The sequence below is a fragment of the Pseudorasbora parva genome, chromosome 18 (assembly GCF_024679245.1).
Source record: "Pseudorasbora parva isolate DD20220531a chromosome 18, ASM2467924v1, whole genome shotgun sequence".
Lineage (NCBI taxonomy): Eukaryota > Metazoa > Chordata > Actinopteri > Cypriniformes > Gobionidae > Pseudorasbora > Pseudorasbora parva.
In genome coordinates this window covers 22,420,187-22,447,900 of record NC_090189.1, presented here as the reverse complement: position 1 = coordinate 22,447,900, position 27,714 = coordinate 22,420,187, and the positions used below count along the sequence as shown (strand labels likewise).

At 36.6% G+C, this 27,714-nt stretch overlaps 1 protein-coding gene across 10 annotated transcripts in view; it reads left to right on the top strand.

Moving 5' to 3' along the window:
- igsf9bb (immunoglobulin superfamily, member 9Bb) overlaps positions 1 to 27,714 on the top strand; it is a 157,933-nt gene that overhangs the window by 100,217 nt on the left and 30,002 nt on the right. For 4 of the 10 annotated variants that reach the window (XM_067424453.1, XM_067424460.1, XM_067424461.1 and 1 more), the window contains exons 12-18: positions 1,393 to 1,516; positions 11,363 to 11,538; positions 14,232 to 14,458; positions 15,813 to 15,897; positions 17,176 to 17,337; positions 18,188 to 18,233; positions 24,056 to 24,211. In XM_067424453.1, the coding sequence (XP_067280554.1) occupies positions 1,393 to 1,516; positions 11,363 to 11,538; positions 14,232 to 14,458; positions 15,813 to 15,897; positions 17,176 to 17,337; positions 18,188 to 18,233; positions 24,056 to 24,211 (976 nt within the window). The remainder of the gene's footprint in view (positions 1 to 1,392; positions 1,517 to 11,362; positions 11,539 to 14,231; positions 14,459 to 15,812; positions 15,898 to 17,175; positions 17,338 to 18,187; positions 18,234 to 24,055; positions 24,212 to 27,714) is intronic. The other 6 variants (XM_067424455.1, XM_067424462.1, XM_067424456.1 and 3 more) reach the window with 5 other exon arrangements.

The following is a 27,714-nucleotide window of genomic DNA, read 5'->3' as shown; positions in this document are numbered from 1 at the left end:
GCGCACCAGTACCACACCTTACCTGGAGGAGGTCCTTATTCCACCAGTAGGTTGTAGTGCCTGCCTCATAGTGTGGCCCCTGTAAGAGATGCGCGTTCCCTATTGAACTGCCTGTATTTTGTGTGTGTGTGCACGGCGAACTGTGCCGCGATAAACGTGAGCAGTGTGAGGAAGATGGACTCGGGGAGCACTCTTGTTCAGAAAAGTAAACTGTGTTTTCGTTTTAGCCGATCGTAATGTATTTAGTTCAATAAAACTTGTACTGTAAGCGGTGATGTTGTTAATGATTTACCTGAGCGAGAGTGAGCATGCAGACTAGCGCATCGCATTCAGACTTCAGAGCATGTGTTCAGTGAAAAAACCAGGTTTCTGCTGGTAGAGTTGTTAGTAAGGCCATCAGGGGATGCTCACCCTGTGGTCTGTGTGGGTCCTAACACCCCAGTATAGTGATGGGGACACTGTACTGACAAAGAGCACCGTCCTTTGGATGAGACGTTAAACCGAGGTCATGACTCTCTGTGGTCGTTAAAAATCCCAGGATATCCTTCGCTAAAGAGTAGGGGTGAAACCCCGGCATCCTGGCCAAATTTGCCCATTGGCCCCTGTCCATCATGGCCTCCTAATCATCCCCCTCTCCTGATTGGCTTCATCACTCGATGATGTCTCTTCTCCACCAATCAGCTGGTGTGTGGTGAGCGTTCTGGCACAATATGGCTGCCGTCGCATCATCAAGGTGGATGCTGCACATTGATGCTGGTTTGAGGAGATTCCCCCCTTCAATGTAAAGAGCTTTTAGTGCCTTGAAAAGCGCTATATAAATTGAACAAATTATAATTAATTGTTTCAGATTAATGCTATTGTTAACCCTTTTCTTTCCCTATTAATGTTTGTGCTGTAAAACAACACTGCCAGCTCAGACACTGTTTGGATTTGTGTAACTTCAGTGAAGCAGTCAGTTAAAGAATCATCCCTGATCAACAGTTGCTAGGCTAAACTGTAGTTTTTATCTTTTAGCTATTCAGTGAGTTCATCTCAAAAAGCTGTCTGTATAAAAGTAGGTAGGTCGGTTCTATGAGGGATATTATTATATTTATTCACAGACTTAAAGAAATGTTTCAGTGTCTTGTTATAGAGGAATTTAACTCAAAAGTTCCCTACAGGCTATAACATCTATAGCTGTTAAATAAGAAATTAATGATAAACGATGCACATTTTGTCTGTTTGTGTGTGCTAGCGCAAGTGTTTGTGTTAAGACAAGTGAGCTAATCGATCTGACCATGGGCTTTCTACAGACAACGCTTTAGGAAATGAAATGTATGTGGCCTTGCTTTAGGTTTTGTGTAAAAGTGTGTGTTTATATTAAGTGTGACACAAGTTATTCTCCTTCCACAGGCACAAGCCCACACGCCCCCGCCAAAGTCCACGTTTCGGTCTCGACGACCTCGGCCAATGTCTCGTGGGAATCTGGTTACGATGGCGGCTTTGAGCAGACATTCTCAGTCTGGTACGGCCATGTGTGAGTCATCCCAGCATGCTTTGCTTTCTGCTTCTTTTCCTAACTGTTGACCTGAGCTCTGCTGCTGCTGTGATGCTGCTACATCTGGGTGTGGGACAGGGCACAACATTTCCCCCTAGGGGTGAGATGACCAGCAGGACCCTCCGTACTTTTAATGTTAATGGCAGTGCAACTAAATGGTTAGGACTTCTACTAAATGGTTAGGACTAAATGGTTTCATGGTTAGGACTTCTTGTAGTTCATATAATGAATAAAATACAGTCTAGTTTGACCCATCGTCCTGTTCATAACATTTTTCAATCAAACGTCCTGTTTGAACATTTGTTGAGCAAAGATAATCATTCCATGACTAATCTAGATCCACTGTTTTCTTTATTACCAAGTTTTTCAGATCCCTAACATGCTGGCCATGTTAATCTGGCTCATAACAATAGAATTGGAATGGAATGATCCGGCAGTAAAATCCCACCACTGAGTCGTTATGAGTCGAGCTGCATGCAAAGTGCCTTATTAAGATGACAAGACCATTTTGGTGCTGTGTGCAGTTTGACTGCTTTTTAAACACTTCAGCACACTGCAAATAATGTTCATGTGATTTAGAAGGAACAGTCTGCTGCTGAGTTTGGTGTGCCATAGTTGTAACATTATGGAAGCCACATTTAAAGTATGTTAGGGTACAGCTTATTATTATCATTATTGTTTATTTAATGATAGTGCCCCCCCCCCCATATAAAGGCAGCTATTATACATTCATATACACTCACCCTAAAGGATTATTTGGAACACCATACTAATACTGTGTTCGACCCCCTTTCGCCTTCAGAACCACCTTAATTCTACGTGGCATTGATTCAACAAGGTGCTGAAAACATTCTTTAGAAAGGTTGGCCCATATTGATTGGATTGCATCTTGCAGTTGATGGAGATCTGCGTGATGCACATCCAGGGCACGAAGCTCCCTCTCCACCACATCCCAAAGATGCTCTATTGGGTTGAGATCTGGTGACTGTGGGGGCCATTTTAGTACAGTGAAATCATTGTCATGTTCAAGAAACCAATTTGAAATTATTTGAGCTTTGTGACATGGTGCATTATCCTGCTGGAAGTACCCATCAGAGAATGGGTACATGGTGGTCATAAAGGGATGGACATGGTCAGAAACAATGCTCAGGTAGGCCGTGGCATTTAAACAATGTCCAATTGGCACTAAGGGGCCTAAGGTGTGCCAAGAAAACATTCCCCACACCATTTCACCACCACCACCAACCTGCACAGTGGTAACAAGGCATGATGGATCCATGTTCTCATTCTGGTTATGCCAAATTCTGCCGCTACCATCTGATTGTCTCATATTGTCCACATACTGGATGTTTTTCCCTTTTCACACCATTCTTTGTAAACCCTAGAAATGGTTGTGGGTGAAAATCCCAGTAACTGAGCAGATTGTGAAATACTCAGACCGTCCCGTCTGGCACCGACAACCATGCCACACTCAAAATTGCTTAAATCACCTTTTTTTCCCATTCTGACATTCAGTTTGGAGTTCAGGAGATTGTTTTGACCAGGACCACACCACTCAATGCATTGATGCAACTGCCATGTGATTGGTTGATTAGATAATTGCATTAATAGGAAATTTAACAGGTGTTCCTAATAATCCTTTAGATGAGTGTATGTATACAGACCCATTCCTACTGTGAGGAAAAATGAAGTATAGTTCACTCAAATATGAATGTTTTTCTGTCTTTCTCACTTTCATGTACACTCTCAGAATTTTTTTTGTAAAAGTGGTACCTTTAGGGGTGCAGTAGCTTGTCACTGGGGAAGTACCCTTAAAAGGACATATTTGTTAAAGGGTTAGTTCAGCTTATTCTGTCATGAATTAATCACCCTTATGTCATTGCAACCCCGTAAGACCTTCTTTCATCTTCGGAACACAATTGAAGATATTTTTGATGAAATCTGAGTGCTCTCTGACCCCTCCATAGATAGCTATTCAATTAAAGGAGTTCTTCAGCGCTGGGAAGATGAATCTGTATTTAAACTGGGTCATTAATGTAGTAGAAATCTGAAATAATTTTTTACTTTAGTACTTTCTAGACTGAGAAAAGACAGAAAACGTATTTTTGTCTCATGGGCATGAAAGACAACAACTTCCAGAATGCTTCGCTGCTCTACGAGGCCACTCCCAAAGCCACCTACTAGATTACTGAATCACTGATCACTTTCCCACCGTGACCGCGTTCATTTTCATAAAATCAGTTCAGTCAGAGAACAGACACTACAATTAAAAACTGAACGTGTCTGTTCAATATGTGATTTAGCCTCTGAGAGAGTCTCACAGCCCAAAATGCTGCAGGAGACAGATATATATAGACAGTCATGAATGAGCTTGTGATGAGAGCTGAGGTAAACACATCCGCGGCATAGATTCACAGCGCATGTTCAGTCTGGTGCATTTTCAGTTCATGCCTTTGAAAGCTTAACTTTCCTAGGAATTTGTTTGAGAAGTTGAAAGTGCAAGCACAATCATTCGAATATACTCCAGGGTTTCTACTGATACAAAGCCATATGCTAATCGCTGAAGTAACCCTTTAAAACTTTCAAGGCCCAGAAAGGTAGGAAAGACATTGTTAAAGTAGTCCATGTGACTCCAGTGGTTCAACCTTAATTTAATGAAGTGACAAGAATACTTTTTGTGTGCAAAAACAAACAAAAAATAACTTTATTCAACAATTACATCGTAGTCTGTGTCAGTCTCCTACTTTAAGTTGTATCCCGCGCATGCATCGTTTTGCTCATGTAAACTGCACCGGCTACTGTAGATCTCGAGAGTGTTGCACTATTTACAACTGAAACTGCATTAGAGACTGACACAGGCTAGGAATTTTTTTTTTGATTTTGTACACAAAAAGTATTCTCGTCACTTCTTTAAATTAAGGTTGAACCACTTATCTTTCGTACCTTTCTGGGCATTGAAAATATCAATCGAATAGCTGTCTATGGAGGGGTCAGAGAGCTCTCGGATTTCCTCAAAAATATCTTCATTTGTGTTCCGAAGATGAACGGAGATCTTAGGTTTGGAACGATATGAGGGTGAGTAATTAATGACAGAATTTTTATTTTTGGGTGAACTATTCCTTTATAAGGTGTATATAGAGTGCCGAAGTTATGACGTCACTTTGTAGGCCAACCCGGAAGTTAGCGGCGCATGGGTTCCCTCGATCAAAAGCATATGCATTTTCCCCATAGACTTTTGGACAGTCGCAAAAAATAAGATCTGTGTTCAACAAAGATTTTCAAAACGTTCAACGTTTTGTCTATCAAGATAATCTTTACAAGTGAATCCAAAATGTATACCGTTTGGAGCCTAAATAAAGCCGTCAGATATAAAATGCTAACGGTAGGCTATAAACGGACTACAGCACACAGTCGTGGATCTACGTCATCATCAAGCTTCCTCAAACTTTATTTAAAAAACACGTTCGCTGATTATGATTTGCGCTGTGTATGAACACTTATCCACTTTTTCATGAGAAATATTGCCCATTCGTTTTTTCCAAAAATGTTAGAAACTAATTGGGTTTATGCGTGCCTCTCTGAGATTTGTTTTCCTAGTTTGTTAATGTTTTATTTATTCGTTTATTATTTTGTTTGTTTATATAAACCTTAATATTATTTTCTTTGTGATTAAGATTAGGCTATTATGCCTGATCCTCATGCCCCAATTAGACTTTAAAGATTATCTTTCACTGTATTATGTTTGATTGTATGTTTACATACCATTTGCTAATTCGCCAGAAAAGAAACTTGCTTTTACCAACTCAGAAGCATTACCGACGTAAGCTATAAGTTAGCCGTATCAATTTACAATCGTATGTCATTTTCCTTGACGATTAATCATATATCGAGGAGAGAACCACTATAAATCTGGAAATGAACAGCACAGCTTTCATTCGACGGTGGTTCCATCTCGGGACAAAACAAAACAGAGTCTCTCCACAGAAATGAAGAACTGGTAATCGGTTACCTTAATATCACAGATTTCTGTATACAACAATATTTGGAAACACTACTATTTGAAAGGACTAAATATATAACTTTATGTATATTAACTGAAAGGTAAACTTCTAAGAACGTGAGGCTGAAACGCGGGCTAGTTTTTTATTTTTGTTAAACATTTACTTACAGAATTCAAAAGTGAATGAAACTTTTGGTGGTGGCTGGTGAGATTTCCTTTTTGTCACAATGACGTCTAAAGTCCCGGCCAAAGGATGTAGTCCCTTTTAGCAACTTGTTAGCAACCGCCATTTTTAAGATACAATAAAGTTTAAAAAAATCACAAGCAGGTTAGAGCTGGTGTGTTTTATGTCATAGATCAAAACGCGAAAATATTTAGAGGCTTTGTTAACCACAGACCTTATTTCAGGCGATTTAGCAAAAACCCATTGAAAAAACCCATAGACTTTAGAGCGAGGGAACCGGAAGTGCTAAAATGCTAACTCACTTCCGCATTTTGGCCTACAAAGTGATGTCATAACTTCGGCACTCTATTAGTACCTTTGAGTATCAATATTTGCCTTAAGGTACTACTATAAACCTTTTAGGGGCAAGGGTACTGCCCCAGTAACAAACTGTTGTACCCCTAAAGGTTTTTTTCTGAGGGTGTATGACTTTCTTTCTTCTGTGAAACACAAAAAAGATATTCTGAGAAGTGTCTCAGAGTGTGTTTGTTTTTTCTCCCCATACAATGGAACATCACGAGGGTGAGTAAATCATGACAGAATTTTCTTTTTTTTGTGAGCTATCCTTTGCAGGAAGCTAATCCCGATAAATGACAAAACATCAAATTAATTTTTAGAACTTTTAGAAAGTAAAATAACTTTTCAGGTGATAATTAATGAACTACAGGTCCAGCTGCAAATGTTTGGCAGGTGCTTTGAAACTCCAGTTTGTTCATGCCGTATTTATTAAGCTCTGATAGATTCTGAACTATGATTCTGAGATATGTGATGTATGAAAAGTATTTTTTAATATAAAGAATTTGTCTTGTGCCTTCTCGCATTTCAGTGTTTAACAGTTTTTGATATTTTAACCGTATGCAGAGAGTCAACAATTACAAGTAAGTATTTACTGTACCATTATTTTATAAGTGTCTATTACTTGCTTTGGTAAGGTGACATTCAGGTTTTAAAGAGATTAAAGGTTGCGGAGGTACTTTTTTTAATGACATGATCCCTAACGGTGAACTCTTGCTTTTGGCTCAGCACTTATGTCTCCTTTGCCTCTCTTCATCTCTCTGCCGCCCATGCCAGCGCTTCTGCATCCCTATGATTCTGCTTCTCCTTTGGCGCTGTTCTCTGTGATATTCACCCGGAATATCAGCATTCTATAGCTCTCTGTGCTTCTGCCCTTATAGAATGACACATGCTTCACAATAACCATTGTTTGTTTGCTTAAATGGGTGCGAGCAATAACATCTCAATAGTTTGTCTCTAAAGCTCCTTCAAATGGCGTTTTTTGCTATTTACTCATTTTAGAACATATTTCTGTAATATCACACCAGGTAACAGATGGCAGTCGTGTTAAATGGGAATGTAGCATGAACAGGTTTAGACCTTTACAAGCCCTGGAGACCTTATAGAGCTATAAATAGTCATGAAATTTAGTCTCAGAGTTTAGAGACACATATGGAGAAAAAGAGGGTGAATAGAGATTATATGAGATGGAAGTGGAAATAGATTTTCAGATGTTTTTTTTAAAGGAGTCTTATATGCTCCCCGTGGCTGCATTTATCAAAATACAGTAAAAACTATAATTTTGTACAAATAATGATTAATTATAACTGTTGTATTTTACTACATCGTGAAATGTAATTTATTCCTGCAATGGGAAAGCTGAATTTTCAGCAGCTATTACTTTAAAAAGTTACATTTTTCTTATTATAAAACATTTTTAGTAATCCTTAAAGGTGCCCTAGATTGAAAAATGTAATTAACCTTGCCATGGTGAAATAATAAGAGTTCAGTACATAGACATCACATACTGTGAGTCTCAAACATCATTGCCTCCTACTTCATATGTAAATCTCGTGAATCCAGAACTCCACGGAAATAAAAGTGCTTTTCAACATGACGCCAACCGTGACGCAAGTGTTGGGGATCATTTATATGCACGCCCCCAACATTTGCATATGACCAAACATGTTCATTGTCAGGCGGAAATGGAGCGGATCATCAGGTACAAGCTGCCCTCATGGACACACGTCATGTTTCAGGCTGTTCAGGAGACCTGAGGACTTTAGATATCCTTCCCACAGATAAAAAATGTCAACAGTCATGTTTGATGTTTATAATCCGATACCACAACAATTTAATTCAAGATCGTTTGTTTGTTCGGCCCATTTCAAGCAAGCTTCGCTCAGCGTCTTAAACTGAAGAAAGTGGCAACTGTATTCCTGCAAGCAGTAAGTAGCGATTTTATCCACTTATTGACTGTTTAAACAATTTCTGATTAAACTGAAAGTTTCTTAGAGAGACCGCATTGTGTAGATAACGCAAGATGCTAGTACAGTAACAATAGGAAACACCAAATACCATACCAAACTAAATAGTGTGTCTAAAGACAAAGGGTAATATTATTTTGTATTATAAAATACAACCGTAGATACTTTGCTTAGATCGTTCATTCAATCCTTCTAGCAAACGTCACCTTTTCCACCATATAAGTTAAAACGATAGTCATTTGACAAGGCTATTCATTTTGTAAAAATATAAGTTATATATTTATATTTTTTTGAGAACTGAAGTATGGTGTTTCCTATGATGTTTTGCCTATTTGTATCTCAGATTAAGCTACATCACAGTCACTGCGTAATGTTAGCCTACATTGTGACTAACGTTATATAAACATACTCAATACTGTTGATGAAAAAAGACAAGTCTAAAATGTAGACTGAATGACACACTTTAAGCAGAATATCTCAAATGGAGATTGATAAAATGCAGCTTACTTGTTTATTGGTGTTTTCAGATCGTCCGTGCGCAAGAAAGAGCTTGCATGCTTATGGTTACCAGATTGGACATGTTTAGGTACAAAAAGGAGTGTATATGGGTTTCTTTTCACAGAAAAGCTCTGTTTGGGGGATTTAATTACTGACATCTGGCAACCTCACAAACGCAAGCTCTTTCTCTCGCGCGGATGATCTGAAAACACCAATAAACAAGTAAGCTGCAATTTATCAATCTCCATTTGAGATGTTTTGCTTAAAGTTTCCTTTAGCCAGTCTGTGTTGTGTCAGGACGGTCAGGACTCACGAGCCGCTTCACTGAACTGGTGTGAGCTGCTGAAATAAGCCAATCAGAGCAGAGCTCAACATTAATATTCATGACTGATAAGACAAAAACAGAGCATTACATCCTAGGGACAATTTATAGGGTTGTTAATGGACCTGTAAAACTGTATCTCGACAATTTATTTTCCCTTAAATAAGCTACATACCCTCTATGTAGATATCGGAGAACAATTTAACATATTGTTTCAAATCATTCTAGGGCACCTTTAATGAATAGATTATTTAAATGAACAGCATTTATGTGAAATAGAAATTTTATAGCAGTGTCAAATTCTTTACTCTCGCTTTTAATGAATCCTTGCTAAATAAAAGTATTAATAAAAAAAAATTGACCATCCCCAAACTTTTGTACATTTTTGTCAACTTTTGCTTTTTTTGTAAATCCATAAATCATATTGTACATACACATCAAGAATATTTATTTCCACATACGTTGTCAAGATCAGAATTAAATAAAAAAGTTTCAACGTTGTGTTGCTGTTATTCAAGACGGATCAATGATATACATAGATATATAAAGGGAAAAAGGTTTGCATATGCTAGGTTTTTCTTGATAGTCTGTACTGAGTATCGAGTACCAACTTCCACTTCCAACATCCTTCCAATAATGCAGGACTCCCCACAGGCATAAGCTTAAGAAGAATAGAAGGCCCTCCAGAGCATAAAAGAAAGCATGTTAATCTTCACCCAAGAGCCAGGCCTCCCTCACCGCTCTGCATTCTACTTTTTCTTAGATCATCATTATCCCCTGACTTCATGTGTCCACCACAGGTACACGAATGATCGGAGGCCTGTGCCAAGAGCTGACTAAAGTTGTCATTTGAAACATTGGGCAGTGTGACTCATGCTTTAAAGGTTGTGTGTGAATGGCCTTTAAAGGTGACCCATGTGAGATTAAACAACAGCTCCCGTCAACCTCATTGACGCAGATAGTTTGCGTGTTCCTGCTACTTCCTGTGCATTGCAGGAGAGTGGCTGAGCGACCGCTGAGATGCTGTGAATAACACACATCCCAAGAGCCTGTGAAGCCTCATGCTATAAGGGCATGGAGGAAATTATCAATTATACTTCACTGGAATATGACGCACACCAATAGGAACAATAGGACATCCGTCAGGCGTCATTCCATGCATGCCAAGAGCAGTACTTTAACAGCAGACTGATTGCACTTGCAACGGATATGTGCAATAGGGCATGATGTCACTGGATTCTTGTCTGGCTATGACCAGACCAAGCTCAGTCTTTTAAGATTGAACATTAGTCTGGAGAGTCTGCGCTGTATTTTCTACTGCACAAGAGGCGTGATCAATGGGCATAGTTTAAATGAATCTGTATGCAATTGGATAGTCCTTCAACCAATCAGACCAACAATCCGTCACTTCTCTATCGTCATCATGTTAAACCCGCCAATAACGCACTAGGTCGATAAGCCAGTTTGTGATTGTTTACCGCAAATTTGTAACAGAAGCAGGATAGAAAAATGTTCAGGTTTCCAGCTTGAGCTGCCTGAAATCAAATCGCTGGCAAATCGGGCTGGGTTTACCCAGTCTAACTGGCTTCTGCAGCTAAAAACCAAAACCAGCACATTGTAAATCTAAAAAAATCTAAATGTTAAATAAACTCACTATTAACTAGTTGCTTATTAGCATGCATAATTCTAGATTTCTGACCCAACTTACTAAAGGCCCGTTCACACCAAGGATGATAACTATAAAGATAAAGATAAATATGTAGTACTAAAAATTGTTCTTAATATAAAAAAAAAAGGTTACAGCTATAAAGCTATAAACAGCTATAACGATAACGGCACATAGAAGAAATATCATTGGAACCCATTTCAGAATTATATTTTCCAGCTAATGAAAAATTAAAACATTGACAGCCAATCAGAATCCATTCCGCTGTAACGAGATTGAACATTTAAAGTGACAGACAAGCATGCACTTCACTATCATGGATGCTATAGTTATCTTATCGTTTTTGGTGTGAATGGTCCTTAAAAATTAACAAGCAGTATTTGGGGGTTTATTGAAGCAAAAGCCATGGTTAATAGTTAGTTAATAGTAATAATTAGAACCTATACTTACTATTCCACTTCTATCCACATCATTGCAGTCATGTTTACTGTATCCTGTAAGAGATGTATTGACCTTAATACTCATTTCAAGCCATACAGCATTCCCAAGAGAGCCAGAGAAAAGGGCTGTAGGGTGTACACTGAAGATGTATGAAGAGATTTTTGTAAAGATCAGCAGTTGAAAGCGCAGTTGCATTCTTCAGGATTTTCTCTGGGAAACAGTGAGACAGTTTTGTATTATTGGATATCACTGAGCACTCACACTGAGCCAAACAAGCTGTCTTTTTACGCCAATCTGCAGGCAGTGCTCTCATCAGTGTTGTGAGCGACATGATAATCATTATCCGAGCGTATGCGCATGTGTGCTTGTGTAGTGCTGAACTTTTACCATCTGTGCATGTGACTCCTCCTGCAGGGTGAAGAGGGAGCAGTTAGGACCGCATGACTGGCTGTCCATGCCTGTGCCCAGCGGGCAGCACTGGCTCCTGGTGCAAGGCCTGGAGCCCGAGACGGCCTACCAATTCAGCGTCCTGGCCCAGAACAAGCTGGGGACAGGCCCATTCAGCGAGGTCGTCACTGTGAACACACTAGGTTGGCCACCCGTGCGATCCAACATTCAATGACAAGCTCATCTCTGCCTAATAAAAGTCAATTTTATAGGGATAGAAATGCTACAAATTTAACTATTATACTTGAAATTCTGACTTTTAACTATTCTAAATTCTTACTGATTCTATTAATTATTCTTTTAATACTTCTAAAGAAGCAGCAAATACTTGATCCTAACTATATTACACCATATTATATACACAATTCACAAAAGTATTGGGACACATCTCTTAATTAATTTGCAAACATTTGTGAAAAAATGTATCATTTTGAAGAACTCAATGAATTCAAGTGTGGTACCACTGTGACAGGATGCCACATTTGCAATAAATTAGTTTCTTCAAATTTCATCCCTTCTAGATATTCTGCGGTCAACTGTAAGTGGTATTATTGGAAAGTAGAATTGTTTAGGAATAGCAGCAACTCAGACGTGAAGATCACGTAAATTCAGAAAGCTGAGTGCTGAGGTGCATCGTCCGTAAAAGACGCCAATGCTTTGCTGATTCCATAGCTGAAAAGTTCCAAACTTCCACTGGTATTAATATCAGCTCAAAAACTATGCAGCGGGAGCTTCATGGAATGGTTTTCCACTGCCGAGCAGCTGCATGCAAGCCTCATCATCAAGTACAATGCCATGCATTGATGCAGTGGTGTAAAGCACGCCACCACTGAACTCTGGAGCAGTGGAAATGTGTTTTGTGGAGTGACAAATCAAACTTCTCTGTTTGGCAGTCTGATGGGTGAATCTGGGTTTAGCAGATAAACAGGTAAACATTAACCATTTGCTAGGTAAACATTAACCATTGAATTTGTGCCAACTATAAAGTTTTGTGGTGGAGTGATAAAGGCATAGAGCTGCTTTTTCAGGGGTTGGGCTAGGCCCCTTACTTCCAGTTAAGAGCAATCTTAGACATTTCGGACAATGCTATGCTTGTGCAAAAAGTCTGGGAAAGGCCCTTTTCTATTCCAGCAAGACTGTGCCCAGTGCACAAAGCAAGGTCCATTTAGATCTTTTTTTTTATTTCATCCATTCTCTATTGCATGAATGGGCAAAAATTCCAACAGAAATCTCAAAATTATTATGAAAAGCCTTCCCAGAAGCTGTTAAGCTGCAAAGGCCAGGCCAGCTCCATATAAATGGCTTTGTACTTAGAATGCAATGTTATTTAAAGTCCCTGTTTGTGTAATGGTCAGGTGTCCAAATACTTTTGTTCATAAAGTGTATTTTGTTTATTCTAGAGATGCACAAATATTATAAATCTGGCTGATGCAGATAAGCTGATCATGTTTAATGTTAATGTCAACAATGGATAAATGATATTTTGTCTAAATTGGAAAGAAAAAAACACAAAAAAACTGAAAGTCAGTCATTTTAAATGCTACAAGTGAATTTTTTTTTAATCTTTATTGTCTCCCTTAGGAGAAATTTGTCTTGGGCCAGCGAGAGAGCAAGACAACACACATACCATCAATTTACAACACAGTTACAGTCAACCTTATAGTTACACTTATATCCATAGGATCCAAAACAAAACAAAACATTGCATAACATTTCTAAAAATGTCACATTTTAGTCATTGCACAATTTCAGTATTTCACAATACCTACAAACCTTCTTCCACACACACCTATCATTACTTATTGTCCAATAATTTATTTGATAGAAGAACTAAAGAGAATGTATACCTATTCAACTTACAGGTTGGTACCCTCTACCTCCTGCCAGAGGGCATCAGCTCATACTCTTTGTGAAGAATATGGCTTAAATCACCAATGACTTTAAGGCCCTGCTTCTTTACAGTCATCTGTAGGCATCATAACTTTGTCATATAATTATTTATTAATGTATGTAGTTATTTTGATATTTGCTAAAGATGACATTTAACATTTAAATTATTAGAATTTTTAAAGATTTACTTGAGCTGGTAATTTGGGCAGATAAAATCCTTTATATATAATGCATAATAAAAGTATTTTAATGCATTAATTATGCATTTTAATGCACCTTATAATGCATTGTATGATCTTACGAATAATTGTAACCAAAATCATAATACGTTATAATAATTATGTTACGCCTTTACGAAGTATAATGCATTTAAGATATAATGCATTATAATAATTATGCCTTTACAAAGTTTAATGCATTAAAGCACATCATGACAAACAGATTTCAGATGTAACAAGGAATATTATAATGCTTTTTAACTTTGGTTACAGTTATTTATAGAACATATAATGCATATACATTATGAATACCTTTATAATGCATAATAAATAAAGACAAAAATTCTACTAGAAAAAATTCTAATAATAGCTACTAATAGGAAAAATACTAGCAAATGTATTTCTATGTATTTCTATTTACTATCGTTCAGACGGTTAGGGCCAACAGATTCAGCAATGATGCATTAAATGGACCAGATTGAAATTACATACATTTTAAAAGTTACAAAATATTTATTTTTAAAGTAAATGCTGGGTTTTGTTCTATTTGTCATAGAATCCTGAAAAAAGTGTCATTGTTTCCACAAGAATATTAAGCAACGCAACAGTTTTCAACTTTAATAATAATAAGAAATATTTATTGTATTGTATATTACTTGTATATTTATTGTATCTTGTAATATTTCTTCATATTATGATAATACAGTATTTTGCTTTCTTCTCTCTAGTATTTCCTATAAGTACCCCAGAACCACTGGTGCTGCTTACCCCACCACGGTGCCTCACAGCCAACCGGACACAGCAGGGAGTCCTGCTCACATGGATCCCTCCAGCCAATCACACATCGCCAATTGATCACTACATCATGGAGTTCCGCCTCGGGGAGAGGTGGGATGTTCTTGATGATGCAATCCCTGCTGGAGAGACAGAGCTCTTGGCTAGAGACCTGCTTCAGGTATGTCTGTGATCATCATTTTGAAAAGTTTGACACAAAGCTAGTTTTGGCTTTTCTGCAGTATTTGAGAATAAACTATAACTATAAACTAACTTTGTCCCTGTTCACACTGCAGGCAAAAGTGGGCCAAATTTGATTTTTTGGGGGGGTCAAGTGACCAGGTCAGACTTTTTCAGCGGTAGTGTGAACACTCAAATCTAGCCCAAATCTGATTTTTTCAAATCAGATTTAGACCACATACATATGTGGTCCTGAATCAGACCCAGATTTGCTTTTTTCCAATGCAGCTGCAGTGTGAACAACCAAGGCGGATTTGATGCGACTTATACGTCAATCTAGGTCGACATTTGTCACAATTATGCGCTGGCAAGTTAGCCCTAGACACAGCAGACATAGACATTAACATTAAAAGTGAGTCAATGGAGGGAGAGTGAGGTGTTAGACCTAATTAGTACATGGAGAGATACTTCAATTCAAGCTAAACTAGAAGGATCCTACCATAACCGCTCCGTTTTTGAAAAAATAGCACACAAAATGAAAGAACGGGGACACAGAAAAACATGGCTTCAGTGCCAAAGGAAGGAGACAAAAGGCCAAAATAACCAATTTAGCTTTCTTTATTTTCGTTCTTCTGCTCTTCAGCACCTGCTCATTACTATTATTGCTTCCATTACACAAACATTTTTAAATAAAAGCAAAAGTGCTTACTTCCTCCATAACCGCCTGAAATTTAGTGCAACAGCGCGCTGCGTCTAATGTCATTGATATTCTTTTAAACAGAACTCTTATAAACATTTAAAAGCCATGCCAATTACAGTGGGCAAACAAGTATTTAGTCAGCCACCAATTGTGCACGTTCTCCCACTTAAAAAGATGAAAGGCCTGTAATTTTCATCATAGGTATCATATCATGTCAACTTCAACTATGAGAGACAGAATGGGAAAAAAAATCCAGAAAATCACATTGTCTGATTTTTAAAGAATTTATTAGCAAATTATGGTTTAAAATAAGTATTTGGTCAATAACAAAAGTTCTTCTCAATAATTTGTTGTTTTGAATATTGATGTTTTCAACTGTATATTTTTTATTACATTTTCTAAAATGTAAATTAATAAAGCAAAATGATAGGCAATCACTCAAGGTTTTCTCACAGTAATGAGAAGTTCAGAAACATTGTCTTATTTTTGCATATTTTTCACATTTGGATGCAAATTTATTCCAATTATTTCACACTCCTTACAATGTTTTAATCTACTCCAACTGAACCTTCAGTGGACTCATTTTTCTAGCAATCTCAGGTAATACATCTTTTCAAAGGAAACATGCTGTAAATGTTTCGGCATTGTTTTACAGGAGGCCTGGTATGAGTTCAGAGTGATAGCCGTTATGGAGGACCTTGTCAGTGAGCCCAGTAATGTAGTGGGAGTCTCTAGCACAGGTCAGTACCCATACTGAGGAGTTTTGGAATCCATATGTATTTTGAATCTGTACTGTGAGATTTCACTGCGCATGATATCACGCTGTATTCATTTTTGTGGCCCAAACTAACATTAATGGAACTTGGAGAGTTGATTCTGAATTAGTTTTGATCTGATAAGACTCTGCTGCCATCTGATGGATGTAAAGTGAATTAGTTTGTCTTCTCTAAAAGGCCAGATTCAGAAATAGTGGATGCATCGTGTTCTTTTTGTTTGAATATAAACAGACAATTGCATAATATTCTTGTTTCAATCTCTCAAACCACAGTTCACTGAAAATACAAATACAAAAATAAATATTTTACAACAGTTATGCCATGCCAGTTTGTTTAGTATTTAGTAGGTGTTTGTGTCTAGTGAAATATTTATTAGTTTAAAAAAGAAATCGCTTCAAGCTATTTAAAGGGGGATTTGACTTTTTTTTTTTTTTTTTTTTTTTTTTTTTTTTAAATATTCACATACTAGCTTCACTTTTGAGATCTGTCTTCATATATACTACCGTTCAAATAGTTGGGGTCAATAAAGTTATGCTCACCTAGGTTGAATTTATTTGATCAAAAATACAGTAAAAATGTAATATTGTTTGTAATATTTCCTTTTTTATATTTCTTTTAAAATGTAATTTATTCCTTTGATGCAAGTCTTCAGTGTCACATGATCCTTCAGAAATCATTCTAATATGCTGATTTGGTGCTCGACATTTCTCATTATTATAATCAATGCCGAAAACAGCTGTTCTGCTTTATATATTTTCAAGATTATTTATGAATATAAATTTCAAAGAACAGCATTTACTGTTCTTGCTGAATAAAACATCAATTTTGATCAATAGTGTAAGCCTGGGTTTTTTAAATTATTGGTGTATATTTTTATTATATTTATTATATTTTGTTCTGTTGACAGTCCTTGTTCTGTAACCACATTCTAGTTTGATTTCACAAAATAGATTGTTTAATACTCTGCAGTCAGAATTCAATCCCTACTTGAAGTCAAAGTAAGTGTGAGGCTGCTCAGTCTTTGTTTTCATTTCTCAAAGCATCCCACTGTGAATTGAAATGTATTTTGAATGTCTTTATGAATTAAGATCGCTGGCTATTTCATGCTGTCTAAGTCTTTTTAATATTCTCTCCTATTAACTGAATCATTCAAAATGAGCTGCATGGTTTATTGTTAAAACAGCACGTCTTATACAACTAAGAATGAAAGAGCTTGTGTGTGTGTGTGTTTGTATCTTTCAGACTACTTCCCACCGCCTGAGGTGCCAGACGAGGGGCTGGCGCGGCCGGTGGTGGCAGGCATTGTGGCCACCATCTGTTTCCTGGCAGCAGCCATCCTCTTCAGCACGCTAGCAGCCTGCTTCGTCAACAAACAGAGACGGCGTAAGCTCAAGAGGAGACGAGGTCAGTGGTACCCTTACGGCCTGAATGTCTCTTTCTAATCCAACCCACATGCACTTCACATCTTACCCTACTGACAGACTTAAAGGAACACTCCAGTTTTTTAAAATAGGCTCATTTTCTAACTCCCCTAGAGTTAAACAGTTGAGTTTTACTGTTTTCGAATCCATTCAGCCGACCTCTGAGTCTGGTGGTAGAACTTTTAGCATTGATTATTGATATATTTTTCCTATTTAAAACATGACTCTTCTATAGTTTGTTACATTGTGCACTAAGACCGACAGAAAAGTTGCCATATGTAGACCGATATGGCTAGCAACTATACTCTCATTCCTGCATAATAATCCAGGAACTTTGCTGCCGTACCATAGGCGCAGTGGCGCAACGATACTACACAGTGCCTGGAAATAGTCCCCAGCATGCTCGCTGTGCAAGCAGGTTGTCACATTGGTTATGTTGACGGAAGTTAGCCTATATTCAGGCGCTGTCCGTAATATCATTAATGCAATTCAATAGGACTAGGAGATTTTTTTGTCTAATGCAATTCTGGATAAAATCTGAAAACATTTAAATGTTAAATGTTTTTAACATTTAACTGTTTGTTTACCTGTTAAATGTAACCGGTTAAATGTAACATGTAACATTTAACTGAATGTTAAATTCCATTTATTTAACATTCAAGACATCCCCACTATCTTTTTTTCTTACAATATGAAGAGGTTCTTGATCACACAAATGATGTGGCAGAACTCTCAACAACTCTCAGGATGCTTTTCATCAGGAAATGAGTCTTTTTGTGATTGTGAAATCTCTAATCTCTCGCTTTCTTTCTCTATGGTTTTCTCTTTGACAGATCCCCCTCTGTCTATAACACACTGCAGAAAGAGCGTGGAGACTCCGTAAGTAACTTCCTCCTTCTCCACTCGTACCTCAGTTCATTCTGAACGAGAGTGGAGTGTGCTTCATAAATCAAGGCATCCAAAAGGCACGCCCTCTCGCTTAAAGATCCTATTAGAAGACACATTAATTTCTCCTCAATGATAGGCTGGTAATTCATGTTGTAGTGTGTTCATAGACTGGATGGCCTAAGTTCATTTCTTAATTTTTACATTAGTCTGGAATGCTAAATAGTTTTCTCATGTGTTTACTTTGATTTGCACTTTAGATCAATGGTTCTCAACCTTTAGACACCATTGTCCACCAAAAAATGTAGTTGTTTGTGATTTACTGGATAGTGATTAAGAATTCTTGGCAAAACTTGTTATATTCATTATAAAATGCCCATGGAGCTTTAAAGGTGCAGTGTGTAGTATTTATGAGGATCTATTGATAGAAATCCAATATAATATGTATAAACCTTACATAATGAACCGTTGTTTTTTAGTGCCTCAGAATAGCCTTTTCTATCTCCATACACCTCGAGTTCCCTTACAGTGAAATCGTCATTTTGCACAGTCATGTTTCTACAGTAGCCCTAAACAGAATACTTCTCTCCAGAGCACTAGTCACTCTGCTCTCTCCGACGACAACATTTTTGTCCTGTATCGGCCACCATAGGTTCTCTATGTGCTTCGAAAGGGAGGGGGTAAAATTTACACACTGGACTTTTAAGGTTTTATTCATTTACATTACTTTTCCAGGTTTAGAAATCACACATCAAAAATTAGGCTACCTCATATACCTTATACAAAAAGGCGATATTCATGCACAATATTTAAGGTTTAAAATAACGTAATCCAATACAGTGATTCCAAAGAACAGCCTATATTGTTTTATTTTGTAAACTATCCAAAGTTAGCCTACACACAAAGCTCAAATATATGTCTCAAAAGATGTTTTTCAAAGTCAAAGTGCAAAATTGCAACAAATGTAACATCACTGCAAGAACAAAATGCATGCAATTTAAATTGGATTTACAGGTGTACTCAAAATGTATGTTAAACTCAAGCACATATGGAGCTTGCAGCCTTTATTGTGAAAAGAGCAGCTCTGAGATTTGCTCTGAGATTCGCTCTGAAGTCAGCTTTTTGTCTTTGGTTTGCATAGATTACATACTTTAACCTTTGCTAGTTGATTCTTGTGAAATATAAACCCACCCGTTTTTTACGTAATCATCAGACAATCTCTCCAAAAAGTGTCCAAAATCGCCCCCTTAAATAGGGCTCTATTTAAGGGGACAACCATTTGTAGGAGAGTCCAAAACCATAGTGGACATTATTGAGTGCACTCATTCAATCCCACAATGCACCACAATAATGAGTACAACTTGCGTATTGTAAACATCCATCCATTTTCGAAACCACATGATTCATGTGGCTACAGCTTAATATTATACAGGTATAAATTCTGTTTTAATTGATTATTACCTTGTTTAATTAAGGTTTATATAGTTTTCATGATAGAGTTCAAGATAAATCTTCTCACTCTTTCAGAGCTACCAATTTGCTAAATTTTAAATAATTCTTATAAAAAGCAAGTCACTATGCAAACGCTGCAGCCCTTCTGCGCACTCACTTTCGAATTTACTCGTTTTCTCAAGTGAACTATATTAGTGGACTATGAGGGAATAGTGAATGTGGACAAATTCGGAAACAGGCTAAGTGAACTGTAAAGCTGTGATTAAAGCAATTTTATTTTGTGACCTAGTAATAAGACACTGTGTTTATTTAATGCATTGCAAGTTTGTCAAAACACAAAACGGAATGTAGCTTTTGTCGTGCTACACCGCTGCTTGCTGGAAAAAGTAGTTGGCTACTGGAAAAGCTACACTGTTTGAAAAAAGAAACTGTAGAAACTTCGGCTTGGCAAAGCCGTGTCTACAGTCTAATAGAGTCCCCTTTTAGATTTTAATATGAAATTGTTACTAAAGCAAAACAGTAAACATGATCATGCTGAGGATGTGTAGTTTGAAAAGTGTGTAAGTTATGTTGGTGCATGACTCCACCGGTGTCATTGCTATTTCTAATGCCGAGTCTAACCATTTCTCCGTCTGATCTCCTCCATATCTCTTTAAATAACATTCTGTGTAGAATTAAAATGGGTCCCAAACGTTTTGTGGTGTGCGCCGACTTGCCCTTACGATCCGCTCTGTGCTATCGTGTCTCTGGACCGGAGCAGATCGTGTGTGTGCTACGGAGGTTCTTGTGACATTAAATGCAAAACTACACTTAATTCGCCCCAATGGAATATATACACTGTCTGAATTGTTACTGAAAATCTGATGATAAACTAAAGTGCAGGGTGATGTCATCAAAATCATTGATCAATATTGGACGAAAGAGACTGTACATTTTGAATCTTCTAAATGCAAGATTAAATATTTATACTATAAGCCAAAAAACATTCATTTAGATTGTTTATGGGGTCTTTAAAATAGTAGCGTCACTACTTGTAGTTAGCTACAAACTACAAAACTGTTTTTAGCTTTTTATAGTGCTTGTTTTGTCTCATTTTAAATCCTTTTAAGTCATCTTAAGGCCCTCCTGGAAGTTTACTGAGGCCACGTAATAGGTCCGCATAAGGCCTCGTAATAGTTTGTTGCCGTGTATGGATTTTATAATGCATTATATTTTTCTTATATTGATTATTACCATTATATTTAATAGGTTTCAAAATTCAAAATATGTTGGACTTGTTGCGTGCAAAGGGAATTCACATATATATCACGACACCTACACAAAAAAATACTGATACAAAAAATGTTCTGCAATTCATCATGTTTTTTTATTTCATTTTTTTATCATGGGTGAAATGAATGAAAATAGTAAATTGTATAGCCATTTTTATTTGAGATGAGCAGTAACAGGAAACAATTGTGAGAAAAATGGAGGTGGAAACAGGAAACGGCCTGAGCTGAATTCAAATGTGGGAGTCGTAACATAAATGCCACTGTCTCTGAAACTTTACTCCATTTTCTTTGGTGCCTTGCATGCATGCATTAATGGCAATTAAAGTTTTTTTTCTTTCTTTTTTTCTGTAGCTGATTTTGTGTTTTATGGCTTTTAATGAGCCATTTGATACAAACGCTTTGCAGTGAGATTGAGACTTTCCTCTGTTTATATATTTCTGCTTAATGTTTGTGTTGTTGTTCATGGTTTTGATGACACTACACCAGTAAAGAAAGCAGGATTGGTTTCAGGTTTATCCTCATAGCAGTTGGGTTCTACACAAACAGTGAGTAAGAGGGATTCAAAGTGACCGACCCTGCTGCTTTTGAGTTCCCATGGCAACACTCAGCCACTGAAAAGAGCTAGAAAAACATGCTCCAGCACAAGCTCTGTAAATGATATACATCTGTGCAACATGTGATTTGAATTATAGGTGTGTTAAAAGTGATTTATAAAAAAAAAAAAAAAAAAAAATAGCTTACTGTAATCCAAACACACAGGCTATCAATTTATCGTGTGAAGAAGTGTCCCCTCTTATCAAAAGCCTTGAAGAGATAGTTTACCCAAAACTGTTTCCAAAATGGATACTTTATGTGCATATATAAATTGCTCAAATAGGATCTGAGAGCTATGGCAGGGGAGACATTTTTCAGTGAACATAAACATAAAAGGGCTTATAAGCGTGTAAATATTTAATGAGGTAAGCATTGAGGCTTGTTTGATTAGTTAAACATCAAGCAGGGTTTCATAAGCCACCATTAAAAATGGCGCTAACCGCTTTTCAGAACTTCAAGTGCGTCACGTAGCTTAACCCAGTGTCAAATCCTGCCTTTAAAATCAGGATAATCCAGAGTTAATGTTGAATGAAAAGCCCAGGATTTCCATTTTTGGGTGAACTCTTTTATAACTTTGGCTGATCTTTTTAATAAAAACAATGCCTCTGGACCCATTACCATGGTAAATGTGCATGCTGTGTTGCTTCTGCTTTTAAGAATGCCTCTTCCCATGCTTTCATATTTTTATTTTGCATTTACCATGGTATATTAAAAAGCTGCTGAAAAACAAGGAGTTCCATCTCTCCGGTATTTTTATTTCACTGCAACAAACTTATCTTTTCATAACTTACATCTTACATTAACTCTGTTGTTTGTTTGTTTCTTCCCAGTGCTAATAACATTGGACATCGGTGACTAGGATTTTCTTATTTATATTTTCAGTAGTCACATAATAATTGTTTCATATTATTTCTTCATAGTCTGTTTTACTTGATACATCCTCTGATTTCCTCTAATGCTTCAGAAATGCAAACAAAGAGTTAGAAATAAATAGAGGATATATAACGGTGGTCCTCTGTGATCATACATTTATGGTAGTGATATCTCAGATTTTACATTTATAGTAGTGATATCTCAGATTTTACATTTATACTAGCTGTATGATCCTCCTACATACATATTTCAATATGCTAAATGGATTAGCTCTGATATGATGTCAGCTCATAACCTCCATAGTGGTGCTGTTTGAAAACATGCTGCTATTGCTATTCACTTTATTTCATGTCATGCTGGGATAAAATATATCTAATTGTGGTAGTAACTTAAGTATAGAACTTCAATTATTTTTTAAAGATGACTTTAGTTACGTAACACTCTTGTGTATCTACAGTATTGTTATGGCAGAGTATGAATTAATTTTTCACTAAATTATATTTTGAGTTAGTGTACCTCTTTTGAAATAGGCTTGTGCTTTGCAAAATTATACAGTGGGGGCAAATGTTTGGCATCACATCGAACATTTGAAATGTGTATATATATACTGTAAAAAATAAAAAATAAATCAGGTCTGCAATTGAACATTTTCTAGTGACTGATCAGATCAAAATTTTTCAGTTGGCCGAATTGTTGCAATTTAATTCACAGAAATTAAATTCAGCCAACTGAAAAATGTAGATCATTTACTAGAAAATGTTCAATTGGAGACTGATATATACACACACACACACACATAATGTGTGGACATATATATGCATATTTGTATACACACATGTATATATTTAAGAAATATTTGCATCTATATAATATATATATATATATATATATATATATATATACACACACACATATATATATATATATATATATATATATATATATATATATATATATATATATATATATATATATATATATATATATATATATATATACAGGAAGCGTTTGTGTTTACATAATATATGTGTGTACTGTGTATAATTTTTATGTTTATATAAATACACACTCCATGTATATACTGTATATATGTATTTATATCTTATATATTTTTCTTAAATATATACATGCATGTGTGTGTGTATGTATATATATATATATATATATATATATATATATATATATATATACACAATACTTCTATACAGTACATACGCATATATTATGTAAACACAAACTTTGTTTATTTTGGATGTGATTAATCAATTTCCCAGCATATATTAAATCATTTTAAATTCTAATTTTATTTTATGCAACCTCATGTGTCTCATATCTTTGCACTCCACTGTATATCAGCTGCTTTTGCCAGGAATCTCAAATAAACCTCTGAATGTCTACGTGTATATCAAAACAAGGAGACTGCATAGATCTAAGCTGGCCTTAACATCCCTGCATGCATAGTGTGTGAAAGATGATTAACAGTGTCATTTAATAAAGGAGCAGTCCAGTACCCGCAGTCATTATCATTTCTTATGTCCTGAAGCTCTTACTTCCTCTTTCCTTCACTTCTATCTCTCCATGTCACTGTTTCTTTTCTCCTGTTATGTTGGTTTGTATGGAAAGCAGCTTCGTTGATGGCCAACATGACCCCTCCCCTCCCCGTCCCTCCCGTCTCTATTGTGTTTCCTGCCACAGGACTCCTCTTACCCCTCTACCTGGCATAGAACCCTTCTGGGAAGGCCAGGAAAGGAGCAGCTACAGGCCTCCACCTTCCAGTCCTCTGTGAGTGCCTGCACCTTGTTCAGCAGTGTGCACTGCCTTATGTCGCATGCGTCCCATGTGCGCTGCTGGGCACGGTTGTTTTGGCAGGCTGTGAACCCATGCGCTATACACATAGGAGACCCACAAAACTTGCCTTCTGGCACCCTGCCCAACTCACACATTTACGCTTAGCCCTGTGAATTTTAAGGCGCTTTCTGTTTTTTTTTTTTTTTTATCAACTTAATTTCTGTTTTAGTGTGTATAATGTTTGAATAAACACATTTACATTAATACACTTATAATGGGAGCCTAGTATGGGGGTATTATTGTTGCTTTATTCCAAACAAATATATTGTTATCCACAAATAAATGTAAAGCGATTCACAAAAAATAAATAATTTCACAAATCAATAGATCGCATTGATCCACAAATATATGCAGGAGTTTCTAATTTACAAAAATAAATTAGATTAACAAATAAATACAATGACATTTGTGAATAACAAAAACAAATCCAAACATATATTTTGGCCATATCGTGCTGACCAATCGTAGCACGTTCTCGCTCCAACCAGTCATGTTTTGGCCAGTGCCTGAAGACAGAGTTAGGACCACTGATCTATATAAATCTATATATCTATAATCAGATAACGCTGCCGTATCGTGCTGACCAGAGCCATAGAGCTCTCAATAGCTCCAAACAACTCCGCACTGTCAATCTGTTTAAATAGGATTAAGCAGGATAGACAGCATCTTCACTATATTTGCAGCAATTTCTGGCAATATTAACACAATATGTGCATTGACTTTGCCAAGGCTTTACAGTAGAATTTTATTCTGGGGAGAGATAAAGAAGAGACAAAGTTAATCTTCATTTGGGTCACGAGAGTATGACATCATTGAGTGTTATAGGCCATAGCCAATCACATGCATTTCTATTGAGAATAATAACCAATCATATGTTTAATTTGAATCCACTCAGTATCGATCAAAACAAGTTTCATATAGTCTCAAAACGCTGAATTAATTTTAGTGTAAGTTTTTACACAAATCATCCCACTATCTACAAATCCTCTCATCATAACAAACAGCACAGACATGAATTAAATAAAGATTTATCGTGAAGTAGTCAGATATTTTTGTTTTTCATTAGATTTTGTAATATTCCCTACAATTAGCCTATATTTAACATTCCAGTACAAAAAAGTAACAGAAATTGTTATTTTATTGGTATAAATTTGATGAACTACAAAAATTCATTCAAAAAAGAAAAAAAGGCTAAGGAGCCAATAAGTGTTCCTCTTCTGCCATCTACTGGCATAGTGTTTTATTTTTATTTTCAATGTTGTTAACGTCCTATTGTTATTTTGATTCGAAGCATGTACAACAGGTGAATATAAAGGAATGACGCTAGAATATAATTTACCCAAGAAAGGAGTTTAAAATGGTGTTTAAAAAACAGGGCAACTAATGTATTCAACTCGAATGTATATAAACGCATATTAAAGAAAGATCTCAGAGAATCTGAAAACTGTTGAAATGACAGATAGCACCTGGATATAATAGTTTTAGCAGTGATCTCACGTCATCTAACTGCAGTTAGAGTCTGATGATCTATTATATAACAATACATACATCAACTGTAACATGCTTCATAAAATACATTTTTTATCAGTATTCCTGAGAGACCAATAATGGCATAAAATCTCAAAATGTGCATTAATTTCATCAATTTTCCAGTGAGTGCACTTGAGATAGCCTACACTGAAATGAATGGTGTTTAATGCTGGATTTATTGGTCGCTCCGTGACACGTGCTTTGTATTCCTCAGTTCCTATGGAAGTGTCCAACCATTGATCTATATAGAATTAGATATATAGATATATAGATCAGTAGTCGTAACTCTGCACTGGCCAAAACATGATTGGTTGGAGCGAGAATGTGCTATTCGTCAGCACGATATGGCCATGATCTGATTGGCTTAAGTAGACGATGGGTGGAGTCTACCTATTTGTGGATTTGTGTGAGTAGACCATAGACTGTAAAAAAAAATGGTCTAGACGCTAGAAATGTTTCAAAATCCACGTGCTGTGCTGCGATTCACAAATGTGCAAGAAGAGATCCACAAATGCAGAGGAAGCGATTCACAAATTAATGCAACTTACGCAAGGCAGAGTTGTGTGTTTGTGACGTAAAAATATATGTGTTGATTTTTTTGTTATTCACAAATGTCATTGTATTTATTTGTTGATCTCATTTATTTTAGTGAAACTCCTGCATATATTTGTGGATCTCATTCTATTGATTTGTGAAATTATTTATTTTTTGTGAATCGGTTTACATTTATTTGTGGATAACAATATATTTGTTTGGAATAAAGCAACAATAATACCCCATAGCCTAGCAACCAGGTGTGCCAGAGTTTCAGAAATATAAAGCTTGTGTTATTTTAAACATGAATGCACAAGAAAATGTTTGTTTACATTTAAAACCATTATTTTGAGGTGGAACTTGTTCTCTAGGTGTTAGCTAATGTTAGCATAGCTTAACTAATGTGAAAATATTAGGCAGGCTTCATCACTTCCATTACAATTCACATATAGTGTATACTTATTTGTGTATATATATTCTATATTGTAAATCTGGCTGTGCAATTGTTTATATCATCGTAAAATGTGACTAAATGACACTTTGCTCTTAAGATACAGCTGGATATAGAATGATATAGAATCTGCATATACAGTAGACTTGTGTAGGGCGATAATATCTCAATTGCTTGTATTGTGGTAAAATGTAAATTATATTACCGCCCAGCTTTAATCTGCTAAATGCAACTATCGGCCTCGTTTACACCTGGTATTAAGATGCATTTTGGTCAATCGTATCCAAAGTCCCATCTGCTAAATTCTTTCATTTTGTGATTATTGTCAAGTAGGGGTCAATCACTGCATGCTTTTTTCTCCTTTTCAACAAAAAAAGTATTTGTGTCTCATTTGAGTGGATGGAGGCCACCCTTATGTAGCCTCGCCGCTGAGTTTGAACGCATTTGACCACATGAGCGTCTACACCAAGGGTCGCAAACTCGGCCACATATAAATTAGCTTATTTACTTGAAATGAACACTATCATTGATAATAAGTGTGAAAACCTATTCTGACATTTGATTTTTATTTTTTATTTTATTACCAGTTAACCCTGTAACTTCTGCTTTTGGGTTTTAGCAGTGGCCCTCCAGGACCGAGTTCTCCAGGGGAGACCCCTGGTCTACACCATGAAGTAATCCGGTCAAATTCATTTCCGACCAGTGGACAAGCTCTTAGACCTCGTTTACCCCTGTATTTAGCATCATCCACTTGTGATCTGATTTATGAAAACGCTTCTTAAAGGGATAGTTCACTTTAAAATGAAAATTCTGTCATCCTTTACTCACGCTCAAGTTGTTTCAAACCTGTATGAATTTCTTTCTTCAGCTGAACACAAGGGAAGATATTTTGAAGAATGTCAGTAACCAAACAGTTAACTGA